The sequence below is a fragment of the Dermatophagoides pteronyssinus genome, unplaced genomic scaffold (assembly GCF_027571235.1).
Source record: "Dermatophagoides pteronyssinus isolate colony J.1.1.1.1 unplaced genomic scaffold, Derpt_VIB-CSIC_2022.12 sq0002, whole genome shotgun sequence".
Lineage (NCBI taxonomy): Eukaryota > Metazoa > Arthropoda > Arachnida > Sarcoptiformes > Pyroglyphidae > Dermatophagoides > Dermatophagoides pteronyssinus.
This window is the reverse complement of record NW_027461526.1, coordinates 2,236,118-2,255,073: the sequence shown is the minus strand read 5'-3', so window position 1 is coordinate 2,255,073 and position 18,956 is coordinate 2,236,118. Positions and strand designations below refer to the sequence as shown.

The 18,956-nt window shown below is 31.8% G+C and overlaps 4 protein-coding genes and 1 non-coding gene across 5 annotated transcripts; 3 read left to right on the top strand and 2 right to left on the bottom strand.

Moving 5' to 3' along the window:
• Positions 1-1,127: 1,127 nt before the first annotated feature.
• cic (Putative transcription factor capicua) lies at positions 1,128-10,181 on the top strand. Its single transcript, XM_027350074.2, has 7 exons — positions 1,128-1,286; positions 1,359-2,699; positions 2,763-3,693; positions 6,328-7,647; positions 7,705-9,603; positions 9,666-9,782; positions 9,842-10,181. Exons 1-7 carry the CDS (start codon positions 1,281-1,283, stop codon positions 10,060-10,062), a joined length of 5,835 nt encoding a protein of 1,944 aa, XP_027205875.2. The 5' UTR covers positions 1,128-1,280; the 3' UTR covers positions 10,063-10,181.
• Positions 10,182-10,886: 705 nt separating this feature from the next.
• Positions 10,887-14,287, top strand: LOC113789720 (TBC1 domain family member 2B-like). Its single transcript, XM_027339297.2, has 3 exons — positions 10,887-12,530; positions 12,594-13,587; positions 13,642-14,287. Exons 1-3 carry the CDS (start codon positions 11,289-11,291, stop codon positions 14,178-14,180), a joined length of 2,775 nt encoding a protein of 924 aa, XP_027195098.1. The 5' UTR covers positions 10,887-11,288; the 3' UTR covers positions 14,181-14,287.
• On the bottom strand, positions 14,177-16,967 carry LOC113789731 (general transcription factor 3C polypeptide 3). Its single transcript, XM_027339308.2, has one exon. It carries the CDS (start codon positions 16,829-16,831, stop codon positions 14,273-14,275), a length of 2,559 nt encoding a protein of 852 aa, XP_027195109.2. The 5' UTR covers positions 16,832-16,967; the 3' UTR covers positions 14,177-14,272.
• A 58-nt stretch (positions 16,968-17,025) lies between these two features.
• LOC113789740 (fatty acid hydroxylase domain-containing protein 2-like) lies at positions 17,026-18,387 on the top strand. Its single transcript, XM_027339321.2, has 3 exons — positions 17,026-17,387; positions 17,445-18,140; positions 18,210-18,387. Exons 1-3 carry the CDS (start codon positions 17,359-17,361, stop codon positions 18,346-18,348), a joined length of 864 nt encoding a protein of 287 aa, XP_027195122.1. The 5' UTR covers positions 17,026-17,358; the 3' UTR covers positions 18,349-18,387.
• Positions 18,388-18,519: 132 nt separating this feature from the next.
• On the bottom strand, positions 18,520-18,694 carry TRNAS-CGA (transfer RNA serine (anticodon CGA)). Its single transcript has 2 exons — positions 18,658-18,694; positions 18,520-18,564 (listed from the first exon to the last, which is right to left on the bottom strand). It is a non-coding gene; the product is annotated as a tRNA-Ser (tRNA).
• Between the last annotated feature and the right edge of the window lie 262 nt (positions 18,695-18,956).

Here is an 18,956-nt window from a genome sequence, read left to right as displayed (position 1 = left end):
AACAAAAAAAAACATTATCATCTAACCCGTAGTAAGAGTAAAAATAACAACAACAACAAAATCAAATTAAAATTTAAAAAAAACAACCTTTTTGAATCAATGACAAACATACCAATTAATAGAATGTCATAGATATATGTGTGTATGTGTTTCAAAAACAATCCATATCATCATCATCGAAAAAATTTTCCATACAGCAGAAAAAGAGAGGGAAAGTAATCAAAAAAAATGTCTTCGGTTTGTTTTACAAACTAATATTCATTCAATCATAAATCGAATATAAACGGAAACTATATTCTATTATCAAGATCTCAACTTTTTAAATAATGTTTTTTTTAATGAAATCCGATTGACAATTATAGTTTCAAATTGATTCTTCTTCTAAAATTTATTAATTGAAACAAACAGAAATATATTACATTGACAACGAACAAAAGTGTTTCTTTTTTTCTAGCTATTTTTTGATTATCATTCGGATGAATGAATCAGGTGATTTGACGAAGAAGAAGAAAAATATATTCATCTTTTTTTCCTTTTCATCTTAGCCACAAAAGAAAAAAATCGACCATTATCAGAAAAAAATAAATTAAATGACAACGATAATCAATCGATCAATGCGATAATGTCTTAATCTGTTTGATAGTTATTATATGATTGCTTCGACCATAAACAACATTGATGATAGCATCTGATTCATAACAAAATTTTTAGGATCATCATCATCATCATCAGCGATTATGATCATGATCATCGAATTCAATAGTGTATCTGTTTTTCTCATCATCACCAATAATATATGAGAAGCAAAAAAAATCATCGTATAATGTTTTTCATTTATGAATAAAAAACTGTCAAAACACAATATGAGAAAGCAACAAACAAGCAATGTTGTTGTTGAATTCTACAATTCAATCGTCACTTAATGTTATATGATTTTTCTTTCGGTATCTATGAAGAATATGAATTATCTGAATCTATGAATCGTTTCATCGTTTAAGTCTATGTTCGCCAAATGAAAAAAAATGTTTTTCGTTATATCGTTTCTTTCGCATTGTCATCATCATCATTAATATTATTATTATACACCTTGTTGAATACCTTTTATAATTATTAATATATCGTTATGATTTTTGTTGTTTGATCACTGGTTTTATTATTTTTTTATTTGTAAAATTATTACGATTCTAAATTCTCATTTCGATTTCTAAATGAAAATTCAGATTTTTCAATTCTTTTTATTATCCACTCTGAATGAAGAAAATTGTTTCGAGTGAAACATAATGATGGTAAGTTTGTCTGATTTTGAGTTTATCGATTGTTTGTATGAATCGATTAATTTTTGCATTCTTAAATTATAGATGTCGATCGAAACAACAATCGCATCATCGAATGCTAGATTGCCACCATCATCAACAACATCGACATTATTATCATCATCGTCGTCATCATTATCTGTCATCGATCATGGAGTTTGTGATGAGTCCAATATTGGAAAATCATCATCATCATCATCAATAACCATGGCAAATAATGAAGCAAAAATTCTGCCAAAGAAACGAAAATTAAATTTAAATCATTTTGATTTATCACCATCAACAACTGTGACATTGTCGCCAACAACGTCATCTATTACCACAAGAATACATACAACTAGTGATACGAATAATAATCAAATACTTTACCGTACAATAGATAGTGAAACGGATTTGAACGATAGAACTGTAGTAATTAATACATCTCATGAAACCTCATCATCCAATCTGTGTGATAATAGCCATAATTCATTATCATTAGCGACAAATGAAATCAACAGGGATACTGAAGAAAAAACATCATCTTCACATTCTTCATCATTATTATCCGATCTATCCGAATGGATTGGACATCGGGTTTTAGCCAGACGGAAACGATGGTCTAATGAATTGATAAATTATCAATATTATTACTATCAATCTGGTGTTATAAAAACATTTGATCTCATCAAAGGTCTCGGTGTACAATTTGATGATGATGATGATGATGATGAGAATAATAAATCATCATTGACAACGTCTGATCTCTCTCAATCAATTTCCTCATCACAATCACATTCATCTATTGAATATTACAATGGTAATTGTCTTTCATATATAATCGGTGATTGTGCACCATCTGCTCGACAGATTCGTGTTGGGCGTCGTGTAGTCGCACGATCTCTGAATCATTCACCAAAATTTCGTGAAGGTGTTATCGAAGAAATTTTAGTAAATTCTAGCAACGAATTTCAATCGAAATCATCGATTTCGTATCGTGTAAGATTTGCTGATTCTCCATCATCATCATCATCATTGAATGAATCAAGAACGGCAATACTTTCAAGAGCTAATATTCGATTGTTTTTACAGCCATGGTCCGATGATGATAATGATGATCATGATGTTGTAACAAATATTCCTTTGATGATGAAACAACAATCTATACCGATTTTCGAACCTTCACCATCCTCACAACAACAAACCGAATCAACTAAACTTATTACAACTCAAGTCGGTGTGATTCAAGAAGTTCGAGGATCTCAGCAACAATCGAAGACGCCATCAACAACAAGTAGTCATAATGTTAGCGTTATTACAATGGCAGGATCATCATCGATTCATCAACATCAATCAACGGCTATTCGTCAAACGGAAAATGATTCTCATAAATCGCATGTCATACAGGTAAGAATTCTGTTTGATGTTGAATTTGTCATAATAATGGCATTTTTTTATTTTTTTTTGTAGGGGCCAATAACGATGAACAAATTTCAATATGAGCTTGAGAATTTATCAATAATGTCGAAAACCTCGCCATTTCATCATCAACATCATCCGCATATAAAACAGAATAATTATTCAGATTATCTTCATCATTCGGGATACTATCATCAAAAACATAAACAAGATTCCGGATCGATTGATAGCAATAAGAATTTGGTTAATGACGATGATAATAATATAATCGATACGAATGGTGATAATCAAGATGATGATGATGACGATGATGATAATGATCATGATACTGATGATGATAACGATGATGATGATGATGAAGCAGCCGATGCTGAAGTTTATCAAAGTTTAGCCATGTTTGGCGGTTATAATGATAACAATATCATTATCGATCATCAACATCAATCATCGAACCATCAAAGGATTGGACCAACAACAACACCTACAAAAAACTCAGGATCTACATTATCTGGTCCAATAAACATTCATCAACATCAACATTCTGAATGCAACGAACTTAATCATACAAATAATCAACAATCACAAACAGAAACAACAACAACGACAAATGCCTTACAACAAAAACAATATAAAAAGGGTGATATTGTTTCAACACCGAATGGTATAAGAAAAAAATTCAATGGAAAACAATGGCGACGATTATGTTCGAAAGATGGCTGTACAAAAGAATCTCAACGTCGTGGATATTGTTCTCGTCATTTGTCTATGCGTGGTTCAAGTATATCCGCATTGACAAAAAGTCATCATCATCATCAACATCAATCTAATCATCAACAGCAACAAGTTGTACCACCACCACCACAAGTGGTCATTTCTTCACCGACAAAATCTATGAATAATTCTACATCCGCTTATTCGACTACAAACAATCAGCAGTCATCATCATCGTTATCATCAAATTCATCAAGTTACAAAGAAAAACGTATGTATTTGATTCGAAAAATTTTGTTTTGTTTTTCTGAATTTTCATTTCCTCATTTCTTTATTGGTTCCAAACAAATGCTTTCTTGCTGTTTTTGTTTGATTTGTTGTTGTTGTTATTAATAGTATTATTCAGTGTCGTTAATTCATTTTAATTGGTTTTATATCATTACCACGTTATTATCGATGTGCAAAAATTATCGAGATTTAAAAAAATGTATTTTCTGTTTCTGGTTTATTAATCATCATCATTGGTCGAGGTCCATGACCGTAAAAGGTTCACACGTATAAGTTACGATTATGGTTTTTTGCTTCCCCCTCCCCTACAATCACACACACACACAATTATTCCATTCATTTTCATCTGTGTTTTGGTTGTTTTATTTTATTTTTTTTTTTTTGTTATTGCTTTCTAATCGGATTTTCATTGGAAACAAAGCCAAAAATGAAATATATTTTTACTTTGTTGAATGTACTTTTTTTATTTTTTGTTTGATTTGATAATCACTTGATTTAATCTGTAAATGTTTAAATTATTATTCATTTGAATTGCCTTTTTGTTTGTTCATTTGTTTGAACTCAACCATCAATCCGTTTTTTATAAATGTATTGATTTAAAAGGGTAAAAAAGTTTGAGAATATCACTTTCGATATATGTGTGTGACAATGTGATGAAACAAACAATTTGTTTCGCTATTTTTTCGAACCTCTTCTTCCCATCATCACCATCAACAACAAAAAGGTTCGTTGATCTCAAGAATCTTCCAATACCCATATATGTAATATGATTTTCTTAAACTGAAAAAAAAATTCTTTACAAAAAAAAATTATGGACATTTTACGTATGAAATTTACGGTTGTTTTGTTTGCTAAAAAATTGATTCAAATTTTTTTTTTTTTGTCAATAGCGAAAGTTTCCCGTTTTCCCATTATAATTCTATAATCTTATGAAGAACATAGAATTGAATTCAAACTTATTTGAAACAATACAAATAGTATGCTGCTTCTCTCAGCGTGTGTTGGTTTTGTTTTATCTGGAATTTTTGTTTTAAATCAAAAAGAAAAGAAAATCACTTTCATCATTGTTGTTTGACCTTTCACCTGTGTACTACGCTATATACTACTATATATAAATGAGTGAGGTTCAAGTTAGTCTTTTTTTCTCATTTTCGTACAACAGGTTATCTTGATTTGATTTTTTTCTTCAATATTTTATGATACAATCAATGTGTGTGCATGCAAACACGAACAATTTATTTTTGGAATCATTTGGGAATAGTACATTTCATTTAAAAAATACACTGATGGTTAATGATTTAAAAAAGTAGGGTATATGATATGATGGTGGTGGTCGTCATCATCGTCGTGGTGTAGTGGTAGCATGTGAGGATATCTTTGGCCAGTGATATATTTCACATATGATGATGAAATAAAAAGTTTTCACAAAAATGTCATGTCAATACACGACCTTCATTTTTTTTACAAGATTCTCATGACACTTGTTGTACCAGGGGAAAATGATGATCGGTCAGATTTTTTTTCTCAATTTTATTTCTTCTCATTCTCACTATAAAACATAGTAGTGCATAAATGTTGTGTGTGTCTTTTCTAGCAACACTCACACATTTGGGGTTGTTTTTTGTGTTATTTGTTTGGTCGGTTGGTTGGTGGATTCACTTTTCTTCGTTTGTTTTATGAAACGTTGTTGTTGTTTTGCGTTCATTTTATTAAGTCATTTTTGGGTATGTCACAGTCATCTCCTAGTTCTTCTCCAATTCTATTTTTTTGTCAGTGTCATTTTTTTCCTGATGGTTTTTTTCTTGATTTTTTTTCGGTTTTTTCGTGATGTTTTATTGGTGACTTTTTTAAATTTATTATACACTTGATGATGACTAAATATCGTGACCCTTATTTTTTTAAATTTTTTTATTTCACTCTCGTTCTTTCTTGCCTCTCTCAAAAGTTTCCATTTGTTGTTGTCGTTGTCTTTTTCAATACACACACACAAAAAGCAGGTGTTGTTTATATAAATATGTGAAACATTCCGAAAATATTGTCGCATTTAATTTCATGATCATCATTGGTTATTTTTGTTTGTTGTTTTTAATCAACATTAATCAATCATATTTTTTCATCAATTTTGATATAATTTTTTTAAATTAAAAAATTCAACGATGGAAATCTTTCAATATTTTAATGCATATGCTCAATTAGCTCAATTGGGTCTAGGCTTAGGTCTTAATACTGCTAATAATAATGTTGATATTTCGAATATTGTTCAACACTCTCAACAACAAAATCAAATTTCATCAATCCCATCATTTCATCTACAAAATTTACAACAACAATTGCCAATTCCATTGATGTCATCATCATCAGCTTTTGATTCTCGAAATTTTCTTGAACAACGTTTAAGGATTGAACAACAACAATTATCATTATTAGACAATCAACAACAACCAACAAATAGTATTAGTACTGATAATAGTGATGATGATGATAATGATGATGATGAGAAGGAGAAGGGCGATAAACAACAACATTCAGAACCAGAATTACGATCTTATAGTCAGTTTTTTCCAAAAAAAAATATTGATTTTAAACATATTTCATTTTCTTTCTTTTTTAAAATCAGGTCCACCAAATTTGGATGTATCTGAAGCAGCATCATTATTGGTCTCATTAAAATCCTCTAATCAACGCTCTGCTGATAGTAATGGTCAGTCATCGCCAAATGATTTATCAATGCCGCAACCACACCATTATAGATCATCATTATTTCCATCATCGACTGTCATTCAGCGTAATTATGGTCTTGAAAATAATCAAAATGTATCGAATAGTTTGTATCCACAAGGCGGTAATGGCGGTAGCTCATCGGCTGGATCATCTCCATTGCCCATAACGCCAGTAATGCAATTATTGCCATTTTTCCAACCGATTACTGCCAATCATCAACAGCATTTTTCAAGTTCGAATGCCAACGGGACCGAAGCATCGACAGCCGTGAATGGGTTACGATCATTTTCATCATCTACATCATCGTCACGATCATCCAATGCTCCATCACCGACACCATTCGGTTTAAATTATAATTCACAACCGACACCCACCGGAACTCCTTCAACATTATTCCCGCCTTCTCATCATCATGGTATTGGTTTTTTATCGAATGGTGGTAATCTGAAATCATCCAATCTTCAGCATCATTTGCCAAATTCGCCATCATTGGTTACGTCGTCATCATCGCCATATTTGACTGTTCAAACTTCATTATCAAATCATAGCCATCATAATGATGATAAAAAAATATCGCCATCTTCATCCACATCAACAAATTCCGAATTACATTTTCCGTGGTATTCTGTGGTGCCATATTATACTCCGAATACACCTAGTTCATCCCCAACCGCACAACCGCAACATCAAAAACCATTGATCTCTTTGACAACAAGTGATGATTTTTATCATGGCCAATCAGCAACCAAATCTCATTGTCATAAGAAGCCACAAGTTGGTGGTTTTCTATATCTTCCTCCCTCTATAGGTGGCATTATTGGAAATGAAAGCTTGTCCGAACCGATCTCACCGCCACATTCGGCACCACCACATTTAACTCTTCAACACAGTAATCATTTTGCTTCATTTGGTTTAGATGAACGTGGTAATGATGATCAAAATGAAAATAATAATGATGGTGAGGATGATGATGATGATGTCTTTGTCAAGAATTCAAAGCACCAACATAATAAATGTGATACCAAAACAATGGCAAACAGTCTAACTGTGCTGAATTCTAAAAACAATATTGATCAAAGTGATCATTCTCAAGATACAAACGATAGTAATAGTGAATCAAATATCGATGGCAATATCAACACTGAAACTAATACAAAATCTTCTAAGAAATCTAAGCGAAGAAGTCATTCGTTATCATCTATAAATAATATTAAAGGTAAAAATTTACAATTTTTTTAGAATTTGTTAAATTTTTTTCTATTCTATTAATTAGAAGGTCGTTCGAAAAAACGTCCGGCAGCTGGGACTGTTCCAAATGGTGACAATAGTAATGAGCAAACAAATTCTGTTACCGATTTGGATAAAAAACATATTCGACGACCAATGAACGCATTCATGATCTTTTCGAAACGACATCGAGCTCTTGTACATCATAAACATCCAAATTCAGATAATCGTACTGTGTCCAAAATTCTCGGCGAATGGTGGTATTCATTACCTGCTCAAGAAAAACAACAATATCAAGAATTGGCTAATAAAGTTAAAGAAGCTCATTACAAACGTCATCCTGATTGGAAATGGTGTTCAAAATCAATGCTGCCCGATTCGGAGCATGGAAAAATTGGTGAAGATGATGAAGATTATGTTAATAGTAGTGCCATCTTTTCAATGAATGCAATCACCAGCAGCAATAATAATGGTTCGAATGGTCATAAAAAACGCCGAAACAAACTAAATGAAGATATCAGTGCTACCCAGCCCATTGTTTTATCTCCTAAATCCCCTCAAAACGATAATGATCATGTTGATCCACCACCTTTGATGATCGTTACTGAAGAAGAATCATCCAAAAATGATGAACAACTAGAATCTCAGGCCATTAATTTATCAAAGAGTAATGAGGATGACAAATTGACAATACCTAGCTCATTTTCTATAGCCAAACTATCAGAATCCTCATCGAATCAAACAACGCTATCTTCGCCTTCATTTATCCAATATAAATACAAAAACATGGTAAACAAATCAAATGTTACGACTGCTGCAGTATCGAGTTCTTCATTATCCACAACACCGTCTGCATCATCCATTTCATCATCTCCGCTAACATTGTCATCGTCTTCGACAACACCTAGTTCAGCATCATCAATATCGGGAATTAACAATGTGGATATTTTGCCTTCATATCATCAGGCACAAAGATCTCCAGTTATTTGTACAGCAAATAAATCGTTGGATAACAATCAATCTACAAATGCTAAAGAATCACTCCCAATGTTCTACAAGACGATAATGAATTTTAAATCGGGTAATTTATCGGTTACAACCCCACCAACTCCTATTACATCGATTCCAGAATCATCTACTACAACAAATGGATCCATTAATTCAACATCGGAGAGTAAGAAATTCATTCTTGCACCAACCCCAGCACAATTAGGAAAATCTCGTGCAGCTGCTACCAAAGCAAAGAGAGCTGCTGTTACAGAGCTTGAATCTACATCCATTTCCATGAATAACGAATCTGTTAGTGAATCTGCATTAGAATCATCTCCAATCGAAAATCTACCACAGGAAAATGAGCCCAAAGATCTTTCACCTAAGAATTGTGAATGCAAAGAGCAATCAAATAGTATGATTACTGATGAATCTCAGTTAAATTTGAATAATAATGAAACTGTGATGACTATCGATGAGAATAGTTATCAACAACCTGATGCAATGGATAAAATACTTGAAGAAGTTAATTTCGAACAACATTTTGAACAGTTACCAGAATTCGATCCATCGATAGCACCATCGGTAGTTACACCAACAACGCCAATACAATTATCACCATCGATGACTGCTGCATTCGTATCATCTTATCGTAAACGGCAACAACGTAAACAACATTTAGCTGCATTAGCAGCCATTTCGGCAAGTATCAATAATAATCAACAATCACAGCAACAACCACAACAAACATCGTCATCAACTTCACAATTGAGTGCAAATAGCAATAAGACAACACCACCGGATAGTCTTAGTCCATTGATTGTAAAAACACCTGATAGTAGTACTCAAACTGGTGCTGCCTTTTTTGGGCCAAATTTTAATCTTACTGAAGCCATCAATCATTTGAATACGTTGACAAATAGCGGAGATTCGATATCACCTAAAACTCCACTCGGTAAATGATTGTTATTGCAAATTTTTCTGTTCTTTTTTTCAATGTGACTTTTTTCGTTTCAGATCAACCACCAAATTCAGCAAATAGTGAGAAGCAAGGATCATCAGTTCGCAAGATTTTAGATCAACGACGACAACTTGTCATGCAATTCTTTGCCGACAAAGGTCTTTTTCCATCAAGTAAGTCATCTATTTAAAAATTTTGGTTCGATAATCTGATTTTGAACAATTTTTATTAGCTCACGAAACAAATGAATTTCAAAGAAAATATCATGATATATTTCCAAATAAGAATACTTTACAGCTAAAGATTCGTGAAGTACGTCAAAAATTGATGTCATTTAATATGACGGAAAATTCATCCACAACAACAACTACTACTGGCAATAATTCTATACCAGTCACAACAACATCGACAGTCATTTCACAAATGACTACCACCGATTCGCAACAAAATTGAAATTTGAGACCAGTTAAAATCAATTCGATTTCGATTTACAAAAATTAATTGACATTCTCATTTTACGCGCAGAACAAAATCCTTGAAATCCATATGCAATAAATTGTAAATAAGACTGATTTGTTGCCTCCCCCATTTTTCCATAATTTTTCACATCCGATATGAACCGTGTTTTTGCCTTTCATTTTCCCATCAGATATTCGTCAAAATTATCGATGACGTAAAAAATTACTTAAAATACGAAATTTTTATTTTAAAATCATGCCCATCAATCATGCTCTTCATTACCATATGAGCCATTTTTCTTCCCTTTTTGACTATAATTTTTTTATATATAAAATTATCCATTTATTTTGTTCAACAATTTTAAACATTTCCATCCATTAATCTACCTAATTTGTTTTAATGCAAACATCCAATTTTATTCCAATTTCTCCTTCGATTTCTACAAAAAAAAACCTATGCCTCATTGTTATCAATATATCCTTTATCGATATAAGAAAAAATTAACTTGAATCAAATGGAGAGAGGTATATATTATTATATTTTTGATTGTATAAAAACAAAACATGAAAAAAATATCAAGAAAAAGGGTTTAATTGAATCGATATAATTATTGATTAATTAAACATAAAATTGATTATTATTTGATGAGTTTAATACAAAAATACGTAAATTAATTAAATGAAATAATAAATTAAAAAAAATTATTTTTCAAATTAAATAAAAAATTCTGTTTTTTTTTCGGATTGCAATTTATTATAAACCAGATGGCATTACTTTCAAATTATTTTGTATGCTTTTCACCTGTCAAACAAAAACCAACTTGACAATAGTAACTCTCTCAATTTGGAAATTTGTTACCGTTATTTTTTACCATATGATATGGTTTATATCATGTCAAATCGATGTATAAATGTCTCAGAATGAACCGAATAAATCGAAAATCTCCAATAAAGCTGTTGAGATTTTGAATTTTTCAATTATTATCAATCAATGCACGATATCATCATCAGTGCCATTTTGCACCAATTTATATCTATTGTTTTTTTCATTGTTTGAACACCATTTCGTTATTTTCGTATGATTATCGCCCACCACCATAATTATCGTAATTAGCTTTCATAGACACTCATTCAAAGAAAAAAAATTACGCTTCGCCAAACAAATTGTAAATTTGATTGAATCATTGAAGAAGAAAAATTTTACTCAGTGATAAAATTATTATGAACCAAATTAGTAATATTAGTGGTAATAATAACAAGAACAAAAATGTGAGACAGCTTCGAAAAAAATCCAAGGACAATGATGTTCTCCAAGGTTATCTTCTAATACATTCGAACATTCAACAAGAACAATCATCGCCATTGGTCAATCTTCGAAAAAAACGTTGGTTCGTCTTCAATAAAGAAAATGGTAAACTCTATTATTATCGTACGAGAGAAGATCTTTTTCCATTGGGTGAGATCGATATAAATCAATCCTCATTTATATTGGCCAATCCAACTACTGGTGTTGATACATTTCGATTCGAAATACGATCAGGTCTGAAACAATTTATGCTCGAAGCGAATACTCCCACCGAAGGTTTCCATTGGGTCCGAATGTTACAACATTATCGTCAAAGTTACTTTCAACAATTAGCTGAACCATTAACTGATCGATCGGATAAATCATATTTTTCAGTTACCGTGAAAAGTGCTATAACGGACGAATCAGATGGAAGCAATTTCAACCAGAGCTGTGATATAAATGCTGTTGATTTAAATAGTCAAAACAAAGTTTTAAATGAACAAATAGTTAAGCCGAAACAAAAATTTCCGAATCTTTCAATTCAAAAACGTACTCAATCGTTACCACCCGCTGAACGTGAACAACAACTATCAGTGCCAATATCAAACAATAACCAAAATAATGACTATCGTCGACCATCTCGTCTATTTGGCGGAATGTTCAGCTCTAAACCAAATAAGCAGCTTGTTAACAATATTCATGATGATTCTTCCAAAGATACCGAAACAGATTGTCCACAATGTAAGCGATCAAATGGTAGCCTAATAGCATTACGGCATGATAAAATGGCTCTAGAAGATGAAGTAAAGACTAATCGTGAAGTAATCAAAATCTTACAAGAACAGTTGCGCATTTTTAATCAAAATGAAAAACCGTCAAATTGTTCAAATACGGATGATCCACGATGTGATGATATAATTGCATTGAAAATCAAATTAAACACAATGGCTAAAGAAAATGAAAAATTGCGACAAGAAAATAGCACATTATCGACCACAAAACAAGTGTTGGAAGAAATGCTTGAATCTCGTGATCGTTCACTAGTTTCATTAACACATGAAGTTTATGATTTGGAATGTAAAAATTCTCGAATGCAAACTCATGCCGAATTGGAACGAGAATTCATTCAGGATGAAGTTCCAAGAAAACTTAAACAAAAAATTGAACAGCTTGAGGTAGGTCAACAGGTATTCAAGATTGGTAGGGAAGTTAGATTTTGATGTTTAATTTTATCTCAGGATACAGCCATTGCATTCGAACAGCAAAATTATTTCCTCAACAAAGAAATCATCGAATTAAATGAAATTCGTAGAATTCTTGAAATCAAACACAAACAATCCGAGGCTAAATTGTGTGAAGTCGAAGCTAAATCATCGCAGATACAATCAAAATTATTGTCACTTTTGAAAGAAATCAATCATTGTATACAAGATGAAGAACGTTGTCAAAAAGAAGAATTTCATGGTATCGAATCATCATCATCAAATTCATTTGTCAATAATGAATCTGTTAAACAATTAGTTTCGAGATTGCTTGAGGAAAGTTCGTTAGACATTCCATTAAGTTGGAAACCAGGAAATCGATCAAGGGCTGGATGGTCAAATCAATCAACTTCAAATTCGATTTGTGGTACTGATTATGATGAATTGGGATTCTATCATCATGATAATGAAAGACCACGATGTTATGATTTTGTTCTCGATCCTGATAAAAGTGAGATAACATGGCGTTCAAAATGGGACCATTTTATGAGCAATTTGACTAATCATGGTGAAATTCCGATTGGTAATTTCGAGCTGAAACAAATGATTAGGCTCGGTGTGCCTCAGGATTATCGTTGTAAGATTTGGCGTTCACTGATACATCAACGTGTCAAAGATCTCAAAACTAAATTAGGTGATGATTATTATGAATCATTACTGCGCAATCGTTCGAAACTTGGTTCGCAAAATAAAGTTCTTGATCCATCGGCCAAACAAATTGAATTGGACTTATTACGCACATTGCCAAATAATCGTCATTTTGAAAACCTAGAATCCGATGGTATTGAAAGACTTCGTCGTGTGCTATTGGCATACAGCCTTCATAATCCATCTGTAGGCTATTGCCAAGGATTGAATCGGCTTGCAGCCGTTGCATTGCTCTTTATGCCCGAAGAGGATTCTTTCTGGTGTCTAGTTGCAATCGTGGAGACGATTATGCCTAAAGACTATTATGGCCGGAATTTGCTTGGTATGTTTCCAATTGTTATTTATTTATTATAATTTTTTTTTGTTGAACGATTAGGCGCCCATGTTGATCAATATGTATTACGAGATTTGATAACGGATAAATTGCCTCAATTATCACAACACATGGATCATCATCATATTGAAATATCATTGTTCGCTTGGTTTTTGACTATTTTTGTCGACAATGTACCGGTGTTCGTTTATTTACATATTTGGGATGTATTTCTGCATGAAGGCAGTAAAGTTTTGTTTCGATTTGCTTTGGCCATACTACGTTTGCATGAATCTGAATTACTACAGATGACTGATTCGGCATCAATGAATCAATTTCTTCGTACGTTAGATGAAAGACAATTCAATCTACAGCGGCTATCTGATATAGCGTTCCGAGAACTTAATCCGTTTCCATCTCGATTAGTACGATCGAAAAGAACTCATTATACATCGTTGGTTACCGATGAATTGAGAAAAATCGATGATTTTCGTCATACATTAAACAATGATCAATCAAAAAATGAACAATCACAATCTGAAAAATTAAAACCAAAAGAAAATTTACAACAATCATCATTCGATGATAACGAATCTGATTGAAATCAATGCAAACAAATTAACATATCTTTTTTTATTATCAACACTTATATTTGATATCAATGATTAAAAATATGGAAAAAATAAAATTACATTCATATAGTACAAAATTTTGAGATCAATTCATTAGCACGATTATGATTGCCTGAATTTCGATAAATCTGTGATAGATTGAATGCGATCTCAGGTGAGAGATCAAAACGGTTATCATGCACTTTAAGAGGTGTTTGAAGGGCTGCCTGATATAATTCAATAGCGTAAGGGATAAATCCAAGTTGATGAAATGTTCGAGCCAGATTGTAATAGGTTTCTTGACATTTTCCAATTTTGAGCATGTAATCATGAAGAAAGGCAATCATTTGACTAAACAATGAACATTTATCCAAAGTATGTTTCTGACAGATGAGATGCATATAAGCAAGAGCAACATGAAATGAATCATAACGATACGATGTTCGCATACGATAGATCATTAAATAGATGGCCAATGCATGTAGATAACGTCCTGATTCGAATGCAATATGACCATTTACTAATAGAATATTAACATTTTCCGGTGATTCTGACCAAAGTCGAATACAGAAACGTTTATGACGATAATCCTGATAAATACTGCTTAACATTGCACTGAATGCATACCATAATTTACCACTATTACGGAATTCTTTAATTAATAGTTTTCCCAACCAGAATGTATATCGACGAACTTTAGCATCAATACAAGTACGGAATGTAATCAATAAAATTGGTTGCATTAATTCATGGCTATATGAAGACATTAGACCAGAAAATGCCCAACGAACTGCTTCATCATGTTCATGGAGATAGTTTAGCAAAACAAATATGGATTTTTTCCAAAAATCAAAAAATTGTTCTTTATTCAGACGACCACCAATCAATTCGGTCCGTCCGCTAATAAGGGAACATTTTCTACGCAATGATCGTGCCGATTTCCTAAGACTGAATGATGTAGTTGATCGTGCAACTAATTCGGCCAAATCACGCCAATTTTCGATGAAATATAAATTGGAGCTTAATAATAATCGGCAATGTGATATAAATTCTGCCCATCTTTTACAAACAAACAAAAGATCACATCTATTCATCAATAGATTAATATCTACTTTTAGATGATCAAGATTGACCTTATCAAGTGCACGTTCTGGTATACCAATACGATTACACAAATCACTCAATTCATTAACAGCATCGTAATTATGTTGATCATAACGTATGGCATTACCATAAGCTTCGACTGCATCTTCATCGCGGCCAAGTTTTCTTAGACATAAACCATACCAATACCAATATTTTGATGAACGAAAATTTTTTACCAATTTAGCCGAATAAACATGAGCCTGTTCATATTCATTCGCATTCATTAAAGCGACAATTATCGGTCTGTAAACCATTTCTTGTGCAGTTTCATTTTCAATTTCAGAAAATTTATCATAAAATTTTTTTATTGCATCCATGTGGCGATGTTTTTCAAAGTATAAACAAGCGCAAATTAACTTTGATTGTAATACAATGTCATTGGTGTTGAAAAGATTTTCATCTAAATTATCGAAAATAAAGTCGCGACATTGTTCAACATTTTCAATGACATCAAGTTGTTCCGTTTTGATCAAATTATATTTGATAAATTTAGTGATTAATTTATCGATCTGACCATTTGTAAGTAACAAATCGAAATAACTGGCCAGATATAAACGAAATGAAACAAATTTATTCGAATCTTGCTCGATCGAATGTTGAACAATAATATTTTCTATGATGGCTAACGCTTCCGAAGGAGAATTCAATTGAAATAGCAACAAGTTAGCAATACGGAATGCAATCGAAATGATAATCTTGTAATCTTCCGGCTCTAAAATGGACATCAATTTCTCATAAGTTTTGTAAGCATTTTCATACTGTTTTAATTCTTCGAATATGTTTGATTTTTTAATATAATAGTTAAGAGTGCGTGGACTGAGTCGTACAGCTTTCGTATAGAATTTCAATGCAGATTTATACATCTTATTGAAATAAGCTAGTTCGGCCAATTCGGCCCATCGTTCACTATCGTTTTGATTGAATTCAATACCTAAAAGATAGAATTCAAGTGCCTTATTATAATTTCCTAATCGGCGATATATATCGCCCAATGCATCATATGGTTCTGGATTTAAAGGATTCATACGGATCACCTCGAACAACAAGCTAATAGCTTCGTCATTTTTTCCATGTGCAAATTTCATAAAAGCTTCTCCGATTGAAAAATTAATTATATCGTTTGAAGTTTTTCTAAATAATTTTTGCTTGGTTTCAATCGGATTAATACCATATGTTTTATAAATATTGCGCATATCTATCTCAATTGGTTCTTCAATTTCTTTCTGTTCTTCCAATGTTAACATATCGGTTGCACCGATTTCTTCTTGAAATGAAATTTTACGAACTTTTGACCGTGTTGATCCCGAAGATTGTTGACGCTTCGACGATGAACGTTTATTGTTGGCAGTATAATACATTTCATGATAATATTGTTGGGGATCGATTTCAATTTCATCGATTTCATATTGATCATCACACAATTCTTCGTTCATCTCCACACAACCATCGCGCATTTTCAGCAATAACTGTAAAGGATTCTCATTTTCTTCGTCCATTGTAATGAAACTTTATATTTTTTCGGTATTCAATTTCCTTAGAGTTGAAAATTTTTAAGAATTCAATTTACAATTTCGTTCGGAGATCACCAAGCATATTTGTAAAAACAATCGATACTATCGATTTTATAATTTTAATCGTGATTTTCAAATTTTGACAAAAGATTGATATAAAAAAATTGCAACGACATGAATCTTTGTATATAATTTATGATAGATTAATTACATATGCAAAATGTACCCGGTACAATTATCGAATGTTTACATAAATAGCCTAATCCTAAATAATCAGCCTTGATAAAAGTTGTTGATGTATGGCCGATTCATCAAACGCATTGAATATTTTATGCAATACTGAAAAAGATTGGATATAAACAAGCAAAAAATAAGCACAATAAACACATGTCCCCGTTTAACAATATGAGATAAGAATTTTCCAGTTTTCATAAATAACTTTTAAAAATTGGGAAATTTATCATTTTCATTTTTGTCGTTCGAAAAGAGTCGTCACATAACATTTGAACAAAATGTTGAAAACATTAAATCTGATCGATAAGTATGATGACCAATAACTTGATACAATTTTTTTAAAATATATTTTTTTTCTCTACAGCATCACGGAGCCATATCGATTATCGGTGGAAAATCAATATGAAATGTTCATTGATCAACGTTTTAAAGGTGACCATATCTTGGCGGGACAAATTACTGGCTTGTTCATCACAATAGCACTGTATTGGATTGTTGGTGCAGCCTATACATTCATCGATATTTATCAATGGCCAAAATTTATTTTAAAATATAAAATTCAAACGGATAAATCGCAGGTGAATGGCAAGGATTTGAACAGATTAGTGAAACAGGTGTTGATTAATCAAATATTGGGTGCCATAATGGGTTTTTCATTTCACTTTTTAAGAAGGAATAACATTCTTTTTCCACAACCATCCACACAAATACCAACAATCAGCCGATTTATTACCGAATGGATATCATTCATATTGATACGTGAAGTTTTGTTTTATTATACGCATCGATTATGTCATCATGGTAATCTCTATCGTCATATTCATAAACGCCACCATGAATGGCAAACACCGATTGCTCTTGCAGCTATTTATTGCCATCCAATTGAACATGCAATTGTCAATTTTTTTCCTGTCATTATTGGACCATTTCTAATGCGTTCACATATCCTTGTTGAAAATATTTGGTTATTATACACTGTCTTATTAACATTGAATGACCATTGTGGTTACCATTTTCCATGGTCATTATCACCAGTTTTTCATGATTTTCATCATCTCAAGTAAGTTTTTTTCAATGTATAACTTATCCTTTTTAAAATTGTAAATATTAATATTAAATTTTAATATAGATTCAATGTGAATTATGGAATTCTTGGCATATTAGATTGGCTGCATGGTACTGATAAAATTTTCCGCAAATCAAAATATTTTCAAAATCATCATATCTATTTTGGCTTAACACCGCCAAATTATTCAAAAATTGAATGATCGAATTAAATAATCTAAATTTTTCAATTTTGTCATGAATCAAGTTAAATAAGTCATCCATTTATTCACTTTTTTGTTTTTGACATCACGAAATAAAAAAAATAATTAATAAATAAATCAAAAAAATTTTAAAAAGTTGTATAAGAGAAAAAATTGATTTTCCTTAAATTGCGCAGCCAACAGGATTCGAACCTGTGCGGGAATATCCCAATGGATGGCTAACTTTTCAATTCTTAGCAATGTTTTCCATTCTTGGATGGTGAACATCATATTAATTTGGTGATCTTCATCAAATTGAAATTGAAATAATTCGAGTCCATCGCCTTAACCACTCGGCCATAGCTGCTCAGTTGCTGGAATAGTATGGTGGAAAACTTTTATCTCCGGGTGTTAAAGTACCCTAAAAGGGTACTAGAAAAATTCAATTTTTACTAAAATATTTTTTCCAAAAATCAGGAATGTCGATAAATTTTTTTGTTGATTGATTTTCATTCATTAATGATCATTATTTCATGTTAAATTTTTTCAATTCCCAATCGTAACAAAAGAAAAACATTGAAAAACATCTGATCATGAATTCTTGTAATTATGAAGTTGATGTAAATTAA